Here is a 15,103-nt window from a genome sequence, read left to right as displayed (position 1 = left end):
TGCTCAGACTTCTGTTACACCTTGCTATTTCAAACATAAGCATGTAAATTGGTGGAATATTTTTCAAAAATATATATATATATTTACTTTTTTTATTCACCAATATGTTTATGTTTAAAACTAGAGAAAATAACTTTTTATTTTAATAATTAAATTTATTATTATTGCTTTTAGGTTATAATTTAAGTAGAAGGCAGATTGGGAACTGTGAAAGGTAGAAATCTCACAATTTAGTTCTATTTTTTGTTCTGTTTATTTTTTTGGTAATTTAAAAGGAATTGGGAACTGTCAAAGCTTTCTATTCTGTTCACAGCACATACACACGTAATCTGTACATATTTCGTTGCCTTTTTCTCCTCTGTTTTCGTGGTTTGTAACTTTTTTTGTGTAAATAAATATTATTTAGTGTTTTTCTTGTTATTTAAAAAAAAAAAAAATAATGAAAGCATGTGTGAGTTACGATTCATCTTTCACAGTTCTTTCAGAAATCTGTCCTCTTCTTCACAATTTAAAATTAATATTTTGAATTAGCTAAAAAAACAAAAACAAAAAAAAAAAGTAAAAATACACTGTATATTGTGATGTGGTGACGTAGAGAGCGAGTGCAAGAGGGATGTAGACTGCCCAGTTGAGAAGGCCTGCATCAATGAGGAATGCATTGAGGTATGCAGTATAAGAGGGTCGTGCGGTCTGAATGCTCTCTGTCAAGCGGTGTTCCACAGGGCAGTCTGTTCTTGTCCACAGTGTCATAACGGAGATCCAACGGTATCATGTCTACCTGAACCAAACTGCCAGCCGTCTACGCCAAAATATCCAACACTTTTTTGCAAAACGAATACAGACTGTCCGGGCAGTTTGTCCTGTTTAAATGGTGAATGTACAGATCCATGTTATATGATGGGCCATACATGTGAGCCGAACAAAAAATGTCAAGTACGAGAGCATAGGCCAACCTGTGTATGTAAATATGGGTTCTCGTTGAGCGACACTGGTGAATTAAGATGTGCACCAGAACGACTAGAGTGTAGGGAAAACAATGATTGTGCATCGAATTCAGCCTGCAAAAATGGCCTATGTACAAATCCATGCAATATGGCCGTCTGTTCAAACAATCGTACATGCCTCACATTAGACCATAGACCGGTCTGCGTTTGCACCAAAGACTGTAATCCATCAGTCTTTATCTGTTTAAGAGATAACGGCTGCCCAGCACACTTGGCTTGTATGAACTTTCAGTGCGTCGACCCTTGTCTAAATGCTAGCTGCCCTCAAGATGCTCCTTGCTTTGTTGAAGACCACAAACCTGTCTGCAAGTTTTGTCCTCTGGGATTTATCGCAGACCATAAATATGGATGTCTGAAAGGTAAAATTAAAAACTTGTTACATGATATTAAAAAAAATAAAAATTAACTAACTTAAACGACAAAATCGTTGTTGTAATTTGAATAATTTCGTAAATCTTCCACCTTGAAGTTGAATTAAAAATCATTAATTGAGAGTCGATTTTTTCAACTAATATTTTTCTAAATACTTACTAATAATAAAGTTTCAAATTTTTTGTCCGTTTTGTACAAAACCAACTTATTGCATGTTATATTGTAAATATTTAGTATTTTAAGGGCTAATGGACACTTAGAGCAAAAGAAAAAGGTATTAAGTAAGGTATTGTATTTTGTAAATATTTATATTAAAGTATTTTTGTTTTGTTTATATTATATATTCACAGAAAATTGGTTGACCAATGTCAGCTGCATTGTGGATAGCCATTGCACAGACACACAAAACTGCATAGATGGGGAATGCACTGATCCCTGCACAACAGGCGACAAATGTGGAGTCAATGCTGACTGCACGGTACAGGCACATAATGTAATTTGTGAATGTAAAGACGGACTATCAGGGGACCCGTTAGTTTTCTGTTCAAATACGACTGATTTCTATGATTTACGCACAACCCATAAATCAATACTTGAACTAACTACGTACTCGGCATTATTTAATGAAACTATTACAGAAAATCCAGAAAATATAACAGATATTCAAGGGCGAAGGGTTAAAACGAATACCACATACCCTTTATATTTAGAAACTACAGAGAAATATAACATAACATCAGAAGCTAAACCACCTATAGTTACACAACTAATACCATCAGTTACGACAGAACGAACCAAACAGTACAATACATCATACATTGATGATAAAAACTTATTAACAGAAATCAGTATACCGTATATAACTGTAACAAAATTAGCAAATAAAACTTCCATATCGCCACCAAGCACTACACTAAAAGATGAACATTTGACAACACAACTAAGTGGTGATTTAGTCACAGAATCCATCCTTCCCACAGATTCTGTTCCAAAAGTACCAATCCAAACCACCACACGCACAGTTGAAACGATAATTCCAGAAAAATCCACGCCTATCTTTACAACTGGAAAAACTTCAAGCACTAAAATGCCCATGCTTTCTGGAGAAGCATTATTAACAGAAAAAACACCATCAATAAGCGTAAGTCTAACTAATGACACTGCAATAACATCTTTTAATACGACTCAAAGCTCAATGACTTACTCAACTGCAAAAGAACTATCAACAGAAACGCCAAAACAGAAAACAGAATTTCCAAAGCCAATGTACACGACAGCAGAACTGATTACGGTAAGAGTATCACAAAAACATACCCAGACTGAACATCCCAAAAACATAGAACAGACCACAAAAACTAGTAAACCTCCATTAACTACTCACCTTCCAACTGAGGGCACATCAAGATCCTTACAAACTGAGACTGCAGAGACTAGAGTTCCTTCGAAATACACTACCCTATCTAGTGAGGAGACTACTGGGACACCGGAATATTTTACTACAATACATCCGGTCACAAAAGAACATGCCGTAGAAACTAGTATGCCTTTATTAACTACTCACGTTCATATTACTGAAGGCACATCGAGGTCATTACAAACAAAGACTACTGCAACACCGAAATACACAGAGGAGACTACAGGGATACCAGATCAGTTTACTACAATACATCCGGTCACAAAAAAACATACCGTAGAAACTAGTATGCCTTCATTAACTACTCACGTACCATCTACTGAGGGTACATCGAGATCTTTACCAACAGAGACTACTGTAACTCCCAATTACACTGAGGAGATTACTAGGACACAAGAACAATTTACTACAATACATCCGGTCACAAAGAAACACACCGTAGTGATAAGTACACCTACATTTACTACTCACGTCCCAACTGCTGAGGGTACTTCGAGATCTTTACCTACAGAGACTATGTTAACACCGAAATACACTACCTTACCTACTGAGGAAACTACCGGATCACCGGAACCGTTTACTACAATACATCCGGTCACAAAAGAACATGCAGTAGAAACTGGTATGCCTTCATTAACTACTCACGTTCCATCTACTGAGGGTACAACGAGATTTTTACCAACAGAGACTACTGTAACTCCGAAATACACTACCCTATCTAGTGAGGAGGCTACTGGGACACCAGAACAATTTACTACAATACATCCAGTCGCAAAAGAACATACCGTAGAAACTAGTATGCCTTCATTAACTACTCACGTTCAAACTACTGAAGGTATATCGAGATCTTTACCAACAGAGACTGCAGAGACTACTGGAACACCGAAATACTCTGAGGAGTCTACTGGGACGCCAGAACAATTTACTACAATACATCCGGTCACAAAAGAACATGCTGCAGAAACTAGTATGCCTTCATTAACTACTCACGTTACATCTACCAAGGGTACATCAACATCTTTACCAACAGAGACTACTGTAACTCCGAAATACACTGAAGAGACCACTGGGACACCAGAACAATTTCCTACAATACATCTGGTCACAAAAGAACATGCCGTAGAAACTGGTATGCCTTCATTAACTACTCACGTTCCAACTACTGAAGGTATATCGAGATCTTTACCAACAGAGACTGCAGAGACTACTGGAAATCCGACATACTCTGAGGAGTCTACTGGGACACCAGAACAATTTACTACAATACATCCGATCACAAAAGAACTTGCTGTAGAAACTAGTATGCCTTCATTAACTATTCAGGTTACATCTACCGAGGGTACATCAACATCTTTACCAACAGAGACTACTGTAACACCAAAATACACTACTCTATCTAGTGAGGAAACTACTGGAGCACCGGAACACTTTACTACAATTCATCCGGTCACAAAGAAACACACCGTAGTGATAAGTACACCATCATTTACTACTCACGTTCCAACTACTGAGGGTACTTCGAGATCTTTACCTACAGAGACTATATTAACACCGAAATACACTACCCTACCTACTGAGGAGACTACTGGAACACCGGAACCGTTTACTACATTACATTCAGTCACAAAAGAACATGTAGAAACGAGTATACCTTCATTAACTACTCACGTTCTTACTACTGAAAGCACATCCAGGTCATTATCAGCAGAGACTACTATAACACCGAAATACACTGAGGAAACTACTAGGACGCCAGAACAATTTACTACAATACATCCGGTCACAAAAGAACATGCTGTAGAAACTAGTATACCTTCATTAACTACTCACGTTCTTATTACTGAAAGCACATCCAGGTCTTTACCATCAGAGACTACTGTAACTCCGAAATACACTGAAGAGACTACTGGGTCACCAGAACAATTTACTACAATACATCTGGTCACAAAAGATCATGCCGTGGAAACTAGTATGCCTTCACTAACTACTCACTTTCCAACTACTGAAGGTACATCGAGATCTTTACCAACAGAGACTGCAGAGACTACTGTAACTCCGAAATACACTGAAGAGACTACTGGGACACCAGAACAATTTACTACATTACATCCGGTCACAAAGGAAGATGCCGTAGAAACTAGTATGCCTTCATTAACTACTTTCGTTCCATCTACTGAGGGTACATCGAGATCATTACCAACAGAGACTACTGTAACTCCGAAATACACTACTCTTTCTAGTGAGGAGGCTACTGGGACACCAGGACAATTTACTACAATACATACGGTCACAAAAGAACATGCCATAGAGACTATGCCTTCAATAACTACTTCCGTTCCATCTACTGAGGGTACATCGAGATCTTTACCATCAGAGACTACTGTAACTCCGAAATTTACAGAAGAGACTACTGGGACACCAGAACAATTTACTACAATACATCCGGTCACAGAGGAACATGCCGTAGAAACTAGTAGGCCTTCATTAACTACTTTTGTTCCATCTCCTGAGGGTACATCGAGATCATTAACAACAGAAACTACTGTAACTCCGAAATACACTACCCTTTCTAGTGTGGAGGCTACTGGGACACCAGAACAATTTACTACAATGCATCCGGTCACAAAAGAACATGCTGCACAAACTAGTATGCCTTCATTCACTACACACGTTCCAATTACTAACGGCACATCAACATCTTTACTACCAGTGGCTGCAGAAACTACTGTAACACTAAAATACACTACTCTATCTAGTGAGGAGACTACTGTAACACCGGAACAGTTTACTACAATACATCCGGTCACTAGTAAACATACCGTAGTGATAAGTACACCATCACTTACTACTCACGTTCCAACTACTCTGGTTACTTCGAGATCTTTACCTACAGAGACTATATTAACACCGAAATACACTGAAGAGACTACTTGGACAACAGAACATTTTACTACAATACATCCGGTCACAAAAGAACATGTTGTAGAAACTGATATGCCTTCATTAACTACTCACGTTCCATCTACTGTGGGTACATCGAGATCTTTACCAACAGAGGCTGCAGAGACTACTGTAACTCCGAAATACACTACCCTTTCTAGTAAGGAGGCTACTGGAGCACCAGAACAATTTACTACAATACATCCGGTCACAAAAGAACATGCCGTAGAAACTAGTATGCTTTCATCAACTTCTTTCGTTCCATCTACTGAGGGTACATCGAGATCTTTACCAACAGAGACTGCAGAGACTACTGGAACACCTAAATACACTGAGGAGACTATTGGGACGCCAGAACAATTTACTACAATACATCCGGTCACAAAGGAACATGCCGTAGAAACTACTAGGCCTTCATTAACTACTTTTGTTCCATCTCCTGAGGGTACATCGGGATCACTACCAACAGAGACTACTGTAACTCCGAAATACACTACCCTTTCTAGTGTGGAGGCTACTGGGACACCAGAACAATTTACTACAATGCATCCGGTCACAAAAGAACATGCTGCACAAACTAGTATGCCTTCATTCACTACACACGTTCCAATTACTAACGGCACATCAACATCTTTACTACCAGTGGCTGCAGAAACTACTGTAACACTGAAATACACTACTCTATCTAGTGAGGAGACTACTGTAACACCGGAACAGTTTACTACAATACATCCGGTCACTAGTAAACATACCGTAGTGATAAGTACACCACCATTTACTACTCACGTTCCAACTACTCTGGTTACTTCGAGATCTTTACCTACAGAGACTATATTAACACCGAAATACACTGAAGAGACTACTTGGACAACAGAACATTTTACTACAATACATCCGGTCACAAAAGAACATGTTGTAGAAACTGGTATGCCTTCATTAACTACTTTCGTTCCATCTACTGAGGGTACATCGAGATCTTTACCAACAGATACTACTGTAACTCCGAAATACACTACCCTTTCTAGTAAGGAGGCTACTGGGACACCAGAACCATTTACTACAATACATCCGGTCACAAAAGAACATGCCGTAGAAACTAGTATGCCTTCATTAACTACTTTCGTTCCATCTACTGAGGGTACATCGAGATCTTTACCAACAGATACTACTGTAACTCCGAAATACACTACCCTTTCTAGTGAGGAGGCTACTGGGACACCAGAACCATTTACTACAATACATCCGGTCACAAAAGAATATGCCGTAGAAACTAGTATGCCTTCATTAACTACTTTTGTTCCATCTACTGAGGGTACATCGAGATCTTTACCAACAGAGACTACTGTAACTGCGAAATACAGTGAAGAGACTACTGGGACACCAGGACAATTTACTACTATACATCCGGTCACACAAGAACATGCCGTAGAAACTAGTATGCCTTCATTAACCACTTACGTTCCATCAACTGAGGGTACATCGAGATCTTTACCAACAGAGACTACTGAAACTCCGAAATACACTACCCTTTCTAGTGAGGAGGCTACTGGGTCACCAGGACAATTTACTACTATATATCCACTCATAAAAGAACATGCCGTAGAGACTAGTATGCCTTCATTAACCACTCACGTTCCATCAACTGAGGGTACATCGAGATCTTTACCAACAGAGACTACTGAAACTCCGAAATACACTACCCTTTCTAGTGAGGAGGCTACTGGGACACCAGAACCATTTACTACAATACATCCGGTCACAAAAGAACATACCATAGAAACTAGTATGCCTTCATTAACCACTCACGTTCCATCAACTGAGGGTACATCGAGATCTTTACCAACAGAGACTACTGAAACTCCGAAATACACTACCCTTTCTAGTGAGGAGGCTACTGGGTCACCAGGACAATTTAGTACTATACATCCCGTCACACAAGAACATGCCGTAGAAACTAGTAGGCCTTCATTAACCACTCAAGTTCCATCAACTGAGGGTACATCGAGATCTTTACCAACAGAGACTACTGAAACTTCGAAATACACTACCCTTTCTACTGAGGAGGCTACTGGGACACCAGAACCATTTACTACAATACATCCGGTCACAAAAGAACATGCCGTAGAGACTAGTATGCCTTCATTAACTACTCACGTTCCAACTGCTGAAGCTACATCGAGATCATTACCAACAGAGACTGCAGAGACTACTGGAACACCTAAATACACTGAGGAGACTATTGGGACGCCAGAACAATTTACTACAATACATCCGGTCACAAAAGAACATGCCGTAGAGACTAGTATGCCTTCATTAACAACTTTCGTTCCATCTACTGAGGGTACATCGAGATCTTTACCAACAGAGACTACTGTAACTGCGAAATACAGTGATGAGACTACTGGGACACCAGAACAATTTACTACTATACATCCGGTCACACAAGAACATGCCGTAGAAACTAGTATGCCTTCATTAACCACACACGTTCCATCAACTGAGGGTACATCGAGATCTTTACCAACAGAGACTACTGAAACTCCGAAATACACTACCCTTTCTAGGGAGGAGGCTACTGGGACACCAGAACAATTTACTACTATACATCCGGTCACACAAGAACATGCCGTAGAAACTAGTATGCCTTCATTAACCACTCACGTTCTATCAACTGAGGGTACATCGGGATCTTTACCAACAGAGACTACTGTAACTCCGAAATACACTACCCTTTCTAGTGAGGAGGCTACTGGGTCACCAGGACAATTTACTACTATATATCCACTCATAAAAGAACATGCCGTAGAGACTAGTATGCCTTCATTAACCACTCACGTTCCATCAACTGAGGGTACATCGAGATGTTTACCAACAGAGACTACTGAAACTCCGAAATACACTACCCTTTCTAGAGAGGAGGCTACTGGGTCACCAGGACAATTTACTACTATATATCCACTCATAAAAGAACATGCCGTAGAGACTAGTATGCCTTCGTTAACCACTCACGTTCCATCAACTGAGGGTACATCGAGATCTTTACCAACAGAGACTACTGAAACTCCGAAATACACCACCCTTTCTAGTGAGGAGGCTACTGGGACACCAGAACCATTTACTGCAATACATCCGGTCACAAAAGAACATGCCGTAGAAACTAGTATACCTTCATTAACTACTTTCGTTCCATCTACTGAGGGTACATCGAGAGCTTTACCAACAGAGACTACTGTAACTGCGAAATACAGTGAAGAGACTACTGGGACACCAGAACAATTTACTACTATACATCCGGTCACACAAGAACATGCCGTAGAAACTAGTATGCCTTCATTAACCACTCACGTTCGATCAACTGAGGGTACATCGAGATCTTTACCAACAGAGACTACTGAAACTCCGAAATACACTACCCTTTCTAGTGAGGACGCTACTGGGACACCAGAACCATTTACTACAATACATCCGGTCACAAAAGAACATGCCGTAGAAACTAGTATGGCTTCATTAACTTCTTTCATTCCATCTACTGAGGGTACATCGAGATCTTTGCCAACAGATACTACTGTAACTCCGAAATACACTACTCTTTCTAGTGAGGAGGCTACTGGGACACCAGAACCTTTTACTACAATATATCCGGTCACAAAAGAACATGCCGTAGAGACTAGTATGCCTTCATTAACTACTTTCGTTCCATCTACTGTGGGTACATCGAGATCTTTACCAACAGAGACTACTGTAACTGCGAAATACAGTGAAGAGACTACTGGGACACCAGAACAATTTACTACTATACATCCGGTCACACCAGAACATGCCGTAGATACTAGTATGCCTTCATTAACCACTCACGTTCCATCAACTGAGGGTACATCGAGATCTTTGCCAACAGAGACTACTGAAACTCCGAAATACACCACCCTTTCTAGTGAGGAGGCTACTGGGACACCAGAACCATTTACTGCAATACATCCGGTCACAAAAGAACATGCCGTAGAAACTAGTATACTTTCATTAACTACTTTCGTTCCATCTACTGAGGGTACATCGAGAGCTTTACCAACAGAGACTACTGAAACTCCGAAATACACTACCCTTTCTAGTGAGGAGGCTACTGGGTCACCAGGACAATTTACCACTATATATCCACTCATAAAAGAACATGCCCTAGAGACTAGTATGCCTTCATTAACCACTCACGTTCCATCAACTGAGGGTACATCGAGATCTTTACCAACAGAGACTACTGAAACTCCGAAATACACGACCCTTTCTAGAGAGGAGGCTACTGGGTCACCAGGACAATTTACTACTATATATCCACTCATAAAAGAACATGCCGTAGAGACTAGTATGCCTTCATTAACCACTCACGTTCAATCAACTGAGGGTACATCGAGATCTTTACCAACAGAGACTACTGTAACTCCGAAATACACTACCCTTTCTAGTGAGGAGGCTACTGGGACACCAGAACCATTTACTACAATACATCCGGTCACAAAAGAACATGCCGTAGAGACTAGTATGCCTTCATTAACTACTCACGTTCCAACTACTGAAGGTACATCAAGATCATTACCAACAGAGACTGCTGGAACAACTAAATACACTGAGGAGACTATTGGGACGCCAGAACAATTTACTACAATACATCCGGTCACAAAAGAACATGCCGTAGAAACTAGTATGCCTTCATTATCTACTTTCGTTCCATCTATTGAAGGTACATCGAGATCTTTACCAACAGAGACTACTGTAACTGCGAAATACATTGAAGACACTACTGGGACACCAGAACAATTTACTACTATACATCCGGTCACACAAGAACATGCCGTAGAAACTAGTATGCCTTCATTAACCACTCACGTTCCATCAACTGAGGGTACATCGAGATCTTTACCAACAGAGACTACTGAAACTCCGAAATACACTACCCTTTCTAGTGAGGACGCTACTGGGACACCAGAACCATTTACTACAATACATCCGGTCACAAAAGAACATGCCGTAGAAACTAGTATGGCTTCATTAACTTCTTTCGTTCCATCTACTGAGGGTACATCGAGACCTTTACCAACAGATACTACTGTAACTCCGAAATACACTACCCTTTCTAGTGAGGAGGCTACTGGGACACCAGAACCATTTACTACAATATATCCGGTCACAAAAGAACATGCCGTAGAGACTAGTATGCCTTCATTAACTACTTTCGTTCCATCTACTGTGGGTACATCGAGATCTTTACCAACAGAGACTACTGTAACTGCGAAATACAGTGAAGAGACTACTGGGACACCAGAACAATTTACTACTATACATCCGGTCACACAAGAACATGCCGTAGATACTAGTATGCCTTCATTAACCACTCACGTTCCATCAACTGAGGGTACATCGAGATCTTTGCCAACACAGACTACTGAAACTCCGAAATACACTACGCTTTCTAGTGAGGAGGCTACTGAGACACCAGAACCATTTACTGCAATACATCCAGTCACAAAAGAACATGCCGTAGAAACTAGTATACCTTCATTAACTACTTTCGTTCCATCTACTGAGGGTACATCGAGAGCTTTACCAACAGAGACTACTGTAACTCCGAAATACACTACCCTTTCTAGTGAGGAGGCTACTGGGACACCAGAACCATTTACTACAATACATCCGGTCACAAAAGAACAAGCCGTAGAAACTAGTATGCCTTCATTAACTACTTTCGTTCCATCTACTGAGGGTACATCGAGATCTTTACCAACAGATACTTCTGTAACTCCGAAATACACTACCGTTTCTAGTGAGGAGGCTACTGGGACACCAGAACCATTTACTACAATACATCCGGTCACAAAAGAACATGCCGTAGAGACTAGTATGCCTTCATTAACTACTCACGTTCCAACTACTGAAGGTACATCGAGATCATTACCAACAGAGACTGCAGAGACTACTGGAACACCTAAATACACTGAGGAGGCTACTGGGACACCAGAACCATTTACTACAATACATCTGGTCACAAAAACACGTGCCGTAGAGACTAGTATGCCTTCATTAACTACTTTCGTTCCATCTACTGAAGGTACATCGAGATCTTTACTAACAGAGACTACTGTAACTGCGAAATACAGTGAAGAGACTACTGGGACGCCAGAACAATTTACTACTATACATCCGGTCACAAAAGAACAGGCCGTAGAAACTAGTATGCCTTCATTAACTACTTTCGTTCCATCTAGTGAGGGTACATCGAGATCTTTACTAACAGATACTACTGTAACTCCGAAATACACTACCCTTTCTAGTGAGGAGGCTACTGGGACACCAGAACCATTTACTACAATACATCCGGTCACAAAAGAACATGCCGTAGAAACTAGTATGCCTTCATTAACTACTTTCGTTCCATCTACTGAGGGTACATCGATATCTTTACCAATAGATACTACTGTAACTCCGAAATACACTACCTTTTCTAGTGAGGAGGCTATTGGGACACCAGAACCATTTACTACAATACATCCGGTCACAAAAGAACATGCCGTAGAGACTAGTATGCCTTCATTAACTACTCACGTTCCAACTACTGAAGGTACATCGAGATCATTACCAACAGAGACTGCAGAGACTACTGGAACACCTAAATACACTGAGGAGACTATTGGAACGCCAGAACAATTTACTACAATACATCCGGTCACAAAAGAACATCCCGTAGAAACTAGTATGCCTTCATTAACTACTTTCGTTCCATCTACTGAGGGTACATCGAGATCTTTACCAACAGAGACTACTGTAACTGCGAAATACACTACCCTTTCTAGTGAGGAGGCTACTGGGACACCAGAACCATTTACTACAATACATCCGGTCACAAAAGAACATGCCGTAGAGACTAGTATGCCTTCATTAACTACTTTCGTTCCATCTACTGAGGGTACATCGAGATCTTTACCAACAGAGACTACTATAACTGCGAAATACACTGAAGAGACTACTGGGACACCAGAACAATTTACTACTATACATCCGGTCACACAAGAACATGCCGTAGAAACTAGTATGCCTTCATTAACCACTCACGTTCCATCAACTGAGGGTACATCGAGATCTTTACCAACAGAGACTACTGAAACTCCGAAATACACTACCCTTTCTAGTGAGGAGGCTACTGGGACACCAGAACCATTTACTACAATACATCCGGTCACAAAAGAACATGCCGTAGAGACTAGTATGCCTTCATTAACTACTCACGTTCCAACTACTGAAGGTACATCGAGATCATTACCAACAGAGACTGCAGAGACTACTGGAACACCTAAATACACTGAGGAGACTATTGGAACGCCAGAACAATTTACTACAATACATCCGGTCACAAAAGAACATCCCGTAGAAACTAGTATGCCTTCATTAACTACTTTCGTTCCATCTACTGAGGGTACATCGAGATCTTTACCAACAGAGACTACTGTAACTGCGAAATACACTACCCTTTCTAGTGAGGAGGCTACTGGGACACCAGAACCATTTACTACAATACATCCGGTCACAAAAAAACATGCCGTAGAGGCTAGTATGCCTTCATTAACTACTTTCGTTCCATCTACTGAGGGTACATCGAGATCTTTACCAACAGAGACTACTATAACTGCGAAATACACTGAAGAGACTACTGGGACACCAGAACAATTTACTACTATACATCCGGTCACACAAGAACATGCCGTAGAAACTAGTATGCCTTCATTAACCACTCACGTTCCATCAACTGAGGGTACATCGAGATCTTTACCAACAGAGACTACTGAAACTCCGAAATACACTACCCTTTCTAGTGAGGAGGCTACTGGGACACCAGAACAATTTACTACTATACATCCGGTCACACAAGAACATGCCGTAGAAACTAGTATGCCTTCATTAACCACTCACGTTCCATCAACTAAGGGTACATCGAGATCTTTACCAACAGAGACTACTGAAACTCCGAAATACACTACCCTTTCTAGTGAGGAGGCTACTGGGACACCAGAACCATTTACTGCAATACATCCGGCCACAAAAGAACATGCCGTAGAAACTAGTATACCTTCATTAACTACTTTCGTTCCATCTACTGAGGGTACATCGAGATCTTTACCAACAGAGACTACTGCAACTGCGAAATACAGTGAAGAGACTACTGGGACACCAGAACCATTTACTACAATACTTCCGGTCACAAAAGAACATGCCGTAGAAACTAGTATACTTTCATTAACTACTTTCGTTCCATCTACTGAGGGTACATCGAGATCTTTACCAACAGATACTACTGTAAATCCGAAATACACTACCCTTTCTAGTGAGGAGGCTACTGGGACACCAGAACCATTTTATACAATACATCCGGTCACAAAAGAACAAGCCGTAGAAACTAGTATGCCTTCATTAACTACTTTCGTTCCATCTACTGAGGGTACATCGAGATCTTTACCAACAGATACTTCTGTATCTCCGAAATACACTACCCTTTCTAGTGAGGAGGCTACTGGGACACCAGAACCATTTACTACAATACATCCGGTCACAAAAGAACATGCCGTAGAGACTAGTATGCCTTCATTAACTACTCACGTTCCAAATACTGAAGGTACATCGAGATCATTACCAACAGAGACTGCAGAGACTACTGGAACACCTAAATACACTGAGGAGGCTACTGGGACACCAGAACCATTTACTACAATACATCCGGTCACAAAAACACATGCCGTAGAGACTAGTATGCCTTCATTAACTACTTTCGTTCCATCTACTGAAGGTACATCGAGATCTTTACCAACAGAGACTACTGTAACTGCGAAATACAGTGAAGAGACTACTGGGACACCAGAACAATTTACTACTATACATCCGGTCACAAAAGAACAGGCCGTAGAAACTAGTATGCCTTCATTAACTACTTTCGTTCCATCTACTGAGGGTACATCGAGATCTTTACCAACAGATACTACTGTAACTCCGAAATACACTACCCTTTCTAGTGAGGAGGCTACTGGGACACCAGAACCATTTACTACAATACATCCGGTCACAAAAGAACATGCCGTAGAAACTAGTATGCCTTCATTAACTACTTTCGTTCCATCTACTGAGGGTACATCGAGATCTTTACCAACAGAGACTACTGAAACTCCGAAATACACTACCCTTTCTAGTGAGGAGGCTACTGGGACACCAGAACAATTTACTACTATACATCCGGTCACACAAGAACATGCCGTAGAAACTAGTATGCCTTCATTAACCACTCACGTTCCATCAACTGAGGGTACATCGAGATCTTTACCAACAGAGACTACTGAAACTCCGA

At 40.7% G+C, this 15,103-nt stretch overlaps 1 protein-coding gene across 2 annotated transcripts in view; it reads left to right on the top strand.

Annotated features, from left to right (window-relative positions):
• The window catches only part of dpy (fibrillin-like protein dumpy), a 324,918-nt gene that overhangs the window by 180,130 nt on the left and 129,685 nt on the right, over positions 1-15,103 (top strand). For both annotated transcript variants that reach the window (XM_074124745.1, XM_074124746.1), the window contains exon 44: positions 596-1,363. In XM_074124745.1, the coding sequence (XP_073980846.1) occupies positions 596-1,363 (768 nt within the window). The remainder of the gene's footprint in view (positions 1-595; positions 1,364-15,103) is intronic.

Source organism: Rhodnius prolixus, unplaced genomic scaffold (genome assembly GCF_049639745.1).
Source record: "Rhodnius prolixus isolate KJV_2025 unplaced genomic scaffold, Rpr scaffold_3, whole genome shotgun sequence".
Classification (NCBI taxonomy): Eukaryota; Metazoa; Arthropoda; class Insecta; order Hemiptera; family Reduviidae; genus Rhodnius; species Rhodnius prolixus.
Note: the sequence above shows the minus strand (reverse complement) of the source record. Positions and strands in the feature narration are given on the sequence as shown.